We start from the raw sequence: 6,470 nt of genomic DNA on the forward strand, positions 1-6,470 counted from the left end.
TCCAAGTACATTATTCCTCAGTAAAAGAGTGGCATGCTGTTTTCCGACTCCACTGGGTACAAGCAGGAAGAAATGCTTAATTTGCAGTAGAAATGGAAATGCAACATGGAGGTGCGTTGAAGAAAGGGGGTGGAAGGAAGCTTTGTATTGGCCTTGGGGAAAGAAGCAGGATCTGTATTGCCAGATGAGATCAGGGGAGAGAAGAAAGGACAACCTCAAGTCAGGGATTTTAACCCAACAGGCTGCCCAGCCAGACCAGCTCCGGCTGGCCTGGGAACAGGGTGCCAGAGAAGTTCTCCATTAACCTACAAAAAGCAAAACACATTCGGAACTTCCAATGCCCTTGACATTTCTAAATAACAAAGACAGACTTTTCCTAATGGCATCCAGCTGGCCTCGGTTAGTGGCAGACCCATACCTGGGCTAGAAGCCTGGGGTCCCAGCCGCGTGCTGGGGAGGCAGGGCTGGTGTGTGTGTGTGGGTGGTGGTGGGGGTGCTTCCTCCTGGGGAGGGGTCTGAAGACCAAAGGTTCCTAGAGGAAGAAGGAAGTCCTGTCAGAAGCCAGGTCAGGCTGACAGTCACTGGGCCAGGAGGACTCACCCACAGACCCCACTAGAACCCAGTCCTCCCGGCCCACACACTCACGCAGGCACCCGGGAGGTCCACACACCCTGTGTTCTGGGAGCACAGGAAGTAGCATCATTCCAGGAGGAGGGAAGCAGAAATTCTGGAGCCTTACAGAGAGGGAAGGAGGGGAGGAGGCGGGGGGGGGGGGGGGGGCAGGAGGAGGAGACCACCGGGTTGTCAGTAGGCAGGAAGTCCAAAGAGTGGGCTGGAAGCCCACTGCCAGGCCCCTGACCTGGAGCCAGGGAAGACATATTTCAAGTGGGAAGGGGACAGAGAGAGGAGGGACCATCCCCAGCCCCCACCACAGGTTCTGAGGCACCAGAGGATTAGGGAAGAACAGAGCCCTGAGCGAAGGCAACCCCCTGAGTCCAAATCAAGGCCAAACCTGGGGAGTCCGAAGGCCAAAAGTGGGAACGTGGGGACCTAGGTGGCAGGTGAGTGTCTAGAGCCAGTTAGCCCGTGGCTCTGTCTCAGAGGCTCCAGCAGCTTTGGACGGCCTGATTCCGGAGCACCGAGCGGACAGGGAATTGGGAAAGTTCCAGCAGAATTCTGGGTCCAGATCGCAGCCTGGACTGCGAGAAGGAGCGCGACCAGCTGAGGCCTCCCCTGGACGAGCACCCGGCTCCTTAGGGGTGAAGGGACCTGGGAGACCTGCCCAGCAAGTGCGCGGAGCGGGGCGCCAGCCGACAGCGCTAACGCGGCATCACCTGCGCGCGCACACACACACCCGCGCGCACACACACACACACACACACACACACTGCAGGGGGTAAGCTGAGGCCAGGGAGCCGCAGCCGGGATGCTGCCGTTGCACCTGTCACGGCGGAGCAGGGACGCGCCCGCGGCCGCAGCTCCGCGCTCCGCCCGCGCTCCCCGCCCCTCCGCCCCCCTTTCAGCTCCGCACCCCGCCCCGCTCTACGCCGTTCCCCTTTTAAAGAAGCGCCCGGGGCGCCAGTCCGCGCCGCGCCAGCCGGCGCGGGGCCGCGGCGACGTCGCCCTTTTAAGAGCCCGCCTCCCGTCACCGTGTCTTAACGGGGCGTCCCCGCGGGCGCGCGACGCCCGGCCACAGCCCGCCTCCCCGCGCGGCACTTCCGGGCCTCGGCGTCGCCCTTTTAAGAGGCAGCCCCAGCGGCGCGCTCCCCGCCCCGGTGGCCGGCGCGCGAGGCGGGGGAGCCGGCCGGAGCAGCTCGCGGTCCGCGCGGCCACTGGAGACCGGGCGGCCGGCGGCCGAGAAAGCAGCGGCGGCGGCGGATGGGGACGCGGAGTCGGGCGGCTGTGGCAGCTGTGGCTGTGGCGGCGGCGGGGAAGCAGCTGACGGGGCGGCGGCGGCGGCGGCGCTGGCGGCGGTGACTGGCCCAGGCCCCGTCGGCGGCCGCAGCGACGCGGTGGCGGGCGACGGGCGGGCGGCGTGAGGAGCGGCGGCGGAGCGCCGAGCCGCCGGGAACCGAGGGCGTCGGGCCGCCCCTGCCCAGTCCTCGCAGGCCGCCAGGCCCCCCTCCAGCCGGGGCCGTGGAGCACCGGGGCAAAGGCCGGGGCCCCCCCATGAAGGAGCGCGACTCGGCCCCGGCCGAGCGGGGCAAGCCGGCCACCTACACCGGGGACAAGAAGGCGAAGATGGCGGCCAAGACCAACAAGAAGTGGGTCCGGCTCGCCACCGTGTTCGCCTACGTGCTCTCCGTGTCGCTGGCCGCCATCGTGCTCGCCGTCTACTACAGCCTCATCTGGCAGCCGGTGGGCGCCGGGACCTCGGGCGGAGCCTCCGGCCCGCCCCCCGGCGGCTCCAACGCCACCGGCCCGTCGGGGACTTCGGGGGCGGCGGCGGCGGCGGGGCCCAACACCACCCGGTCGTCCCGCCGCGAGGCGCCGCGCGCCGCGCCCCCGCTGCAGGCTGCGCGGCCCGCGCCTCCGGAGCCCCCTGCAGGCGATGCCCCGGCCGGGCCGCTCGAGCGGCCGCGGGGCCAGGACGAGGACCCGGAGGAGGCGGCGGCGGCGGCGCCCGGGAGTCGATGAGCCCCTCCGCTCTGGGGGCGGCGGGGAACTACCCTCTGCAAGCCCGGAGGCTAGACTTGGCGGCCGGACGGCGCGGGGAGCCCGTGGGAGTGCCCCCCGCAACCCCATGATCGCCCACTCAGTCCAAGAGCCGGTGGCCCGCAGCCCGATCTTAAACAGCCACGGGACCACGATTCGCCGGGGGCTCAGGCTTTGGTCTTCCGAGGACCGTTCTGCGCCAGGGCCTTGAGCCATAAGGGGGATGGGGTGAAGGGTGGAGATCCCAGCGAGGAACCCTTGTGTGCCGCTCGCTCGCTCGCTCGCTCGCTCTGGTGTACCCTACGCGCAGGGGTGTCTCGGGCTTTCCCCTCCAGACTCAGGGGAAAGAGAGAGCTGTTGGCTCCTTTTTTTTTTTTTTTTTTTTTTTTTTTTTTAATATAAGCTGAAGCTCTCGCCAGGAGGAGGGCACCAAAAGTAGTGGAGCTCAGGTACGTCAACCTAGTTGCAGTGGCCAGAGATGCATTTAATTTATAGATCCCTGTATATAGTTGTCGACATATGCACTAGAAGATGTAATCACATAGAAGCGCAGGACCCCTCCCCCACCCTGGGTAGCTACCGACTGATGGGGTCACACCAGGGCTGGTCGCCGGGCCCCAAAGTACACCTAGCCAGAAGGGCACAGAGACAGTTCCTGTCATCGCCCCTCTTTTCCCTGCCCCACCCTCTCATTTCAGAGAGAGGTTTATGGCTTTCTTCCACAAACGCTGTGATGGTTCTCAGGCTGTGGACAACCTTAGCTGTGAGAGCGGGGCCGGGGCGCAGGGGATGCACTGATGCCCTGCTCTTCCCGCCCCAGTCCCCACACCACAGTGGCTTCCTGCTGGGGCCCCAAGTGTCTGGATGCGGGCCAGGGAGGAAGGCAGGGAAGAGCCCTGCCGCCGCCGGCTTCCACGGCCACCCTCCCCTCTCGGAGGTCTTTTTAGAAGAGCAGGCTTTTCTAAGGAGAGTGGCCGGCAAGTGTGTGTGTGTTCCTGCTCCTCAAGGTCCTCTCTCGGTCTCGTCTTTCTCCCCTTCCTCAAGCTCTCATCTGATTCACCTTCGCGCTCCCTGTTCCTTGAGTCTGTAGTGACAAAGCAGCCCTGCCCTGGGACAGCACCAGCGCTTTGATGGGGTCCTCCAGCTGTAGGACTGGGGAAGGCCGGGGGGAGCTTCCGTAGCCCAGCCAGGCCAAGGCTGAATGCTGCCTGCAGCCGTGCAGAGGGGCGGCGATCAGCTCTGGGGCAGCGGAGTGGTCCTTCCTCAGTGTGGATCCTACTTCCTCCTGCTCTTGCAGTTGGGCAGTTGAGTGTGGGTAATGACAAGATAGCAAGCCCTCTGGCGTTTCCTTTTTGGGAAATGCACTGGCTTTTTTTTTTTTTTTTTTTTTTTTTTGACAAAAACCTGACCCACCTGAGTCCTGAAGCAGTTTGTCTTGCAGGCTTCTGGCCTGCAACCCGAGCACTGAGCCAGGTTTACAGGGGAACAGCCTTGCTCTAAGCCATGTCCTGTTGTGGGCACAATAACAGAACTGAGCTGTTGCAGCCTCCCAGCTGGCTGGCAGCACCCCCGAGGTCTCTGGCCTAGAGGACATTTCTTAGGAGCCGACCACGACTTCAGCATTAGGAAGCGTGGGAGGCCTTTTCCATTTTTCGGTGGGAGACTAGAGGGAGAACCACAAGATGCCACTTTATAACTATAATAGCTGTAATTTATATTTACTGTGTGAATTTTTAGTCCTATATTTTAATAATTTGTAAATTGATCTCTTATTCCAAGAACCCTTTGAACTCACAGGAGAACGTCTGGGAGTCCAGTTCCCTGTCCCCTTCCTGCCCCCGCTTTCTGGACTGTTTAGATCCACTTTGGGATGGATCAGAGAGGCTGGAGAGACCACTCGTAGATCCAGCTGCTGGCCTCCCGACCCTCCGACGCCTTCGCTGGAATTGGGACATTGGCTCCAGCCCTAGCTGTGAACATAACCAGAGACATTATTTATAATTCAGCCATTCAAGATATACCTGTACTCAAAAAGTCCTGTATATTTTTTAAAAGTTTTATTTTTCAGGTGAACAAAAATACATTCTAAGAACTCTGCGTAAGCTGTGTGAGGCGATCATTTCTCTCAGCATTACGTGGTGGGGCAGTAGAGACTGAGGGGTTAAGTGGCCTGAGATGTGGATGGGTGGTGATGAATAGGTTTAGGAGGCAGAAGCAATTGGCCAGCTGTCGGCAGTGCCCCTGGCTGGACTGGATTGATTAGTGAGGGCTGGCGGAGCCCATCCTCACCGGGAAGCCGCCCTGGGGCCAGCAGAGCGGTGAGCTCTGGCTCAGCCACTGGAGAAAGCCAAGAAGATGCTGAGAAGATTGCCGTTGCCCGACTGGGGGCAGATGTGTGGCCGAGGAAGCTGAGAGCCCGGTAAGCGTGAATGTTAAGATTTATGGCAAACATTTAGCTGGCTGACAGCCGTGGCTGCGGCCAGGACGTGCTGCCTGATAATATCACCGTTCTCACCTTTAGACTGTTGGCCCCTAGATAACTCCAGAAGTGCTTACACGCTAACACAGGGACGGACAGACCCATGCATCCTCGGCGCTTGGCCAGGTCTTGGGCCTGCTGCGGAGGAGGTGAGCGAGCCGCACGGCTGAGAGGTGTGGGTTGCTTCAAAGGTGAGGCTTTTCCTCCACTTAAAGCAAACAAAGAAGACATGTGGGTGAAAAGCACAACTATAAGGGATTAGTTATGCTGCAAAATACACGGGAAGCAATCGAGCTCAGCCCATTATTAGACAATGCTGCCCAGAGCAAATCCGGAGTGAGACGACGGTGTCGGTGGGGCCCCCTGAGGCCTGCACTTGAGCAGAGCTGTTGGGGGGCAGCCACTGTGCTTTTCCATCACCTTGTAGTCTGCAGGGAGGCGAGGGAAAGGTCCGCCCTTCCTTTCTTTCCCTCTTCAGCCGACACAATGCTTTCTGTGAGAGGGCTTGGTAAGGCAGAGCAGAGGGGAGTGAAAGAGTTGCCGAGTGCTTGGAGCCAGCCCCTCCTTTCTGCAGACGGGGACATGTGGCTTCTGCAGCTGCACATGGCTTCACGTGCTGGGCACAGACAGCAGGCGCTGCTGGCCGACCCCAGCAGGGCCTGCCTGGCTGGGGAGCAGTGGCGAGAAATTAGCTGTAAAACTGGCCCCCCAGTTTTAAGCCAGGAAGGAGAGTTCTGTGCACAGGGTGGGGTGGTTACTGTGCTACCACTGCTTTGCACTGGGACCGCCAGGATGCTTCCCAGGTGCCTGCTGCCTTGGAAGTGACTGTGCCTGGATTTGGAGGAAGGAGTACCCTCCTTTGAGGGGAAGGTTTGGGAAGTCGGGGCCAGGGAGCCCTGTACACTGAGTTGATGTCCTCTCTGCCCAGCCAGAGCTGAGATGTGAGCAGGTGTTTCTTGGAAGTTCTAAGCATAAGCCACACCTCCTCCAGACGATTCTAGATTTCTGCATGGCATGAGACCACAGTTTTGGAAGCTTTTCTGGCTACCTTGTTTGTCCGTTTTCCCTGGGGAATTCTAAGCAAGTGTGCTCCTCAGTATTTATTTATATCCTGCTTTGCAATGCTGAATGCGGAGCATCTACTTGTTTCTACATGCTTCTTTAGGGAGAACTGGAAGGTCAGGTCCCCGACTTTAAGGCGACCACAGCCACTTCAAAGAGGTGATGATAGGCCTCCCTCTCCTGGCTGTGAGAATGGAGGGTGTTTGTGGGATTGCAGTTCAGTAACAAAAGGGGCGGGGTGGGGTGGGGGGCTGCAGTGGCTTGGCTCATTTCT

General features: G+C 60.4%; 1 protein-coding gene across 1 annotated transcript; it reads left to right on the plus strand.

Moving 5' to 3' along the window:
- The first annotated feature begins 1,605 nt into the window (after positions 1-1,605).
- On the plus strand, positions 1,606-4,757 carry INAFM2 (InaF motif containing 2). Its single transcript, XM_051822521.2, has one exon. It carries the CDS (start codon positions 2,170-2,172, stop codon positions 2,635-2,637), a length of 468 nt encoding a protein of 155 aa, XP_051678481.2. The 5' UTR covers positions 1,606-2,169; the 3' UTR covers positions 2,638-4,757.
- Positions 4,758-6,470: the final 1,713 nt, after the last annotated feature.

This window comes from Oryctolagus cuniculus, chromosome 12 (assembly GCF_964237555.1).
Source record: "Oryctolagus cuniculus chromosome 12, mOryCun1.1, whole genome shotgun sequence".
Classification (NCBI taxonomy): domain Eukaryota; kingdom Metazoa; phylum Chordata; class Mammalia; order Lagomorpha; family Leporidae; genus Oryctolagus; species Oryctolagus cuniculus.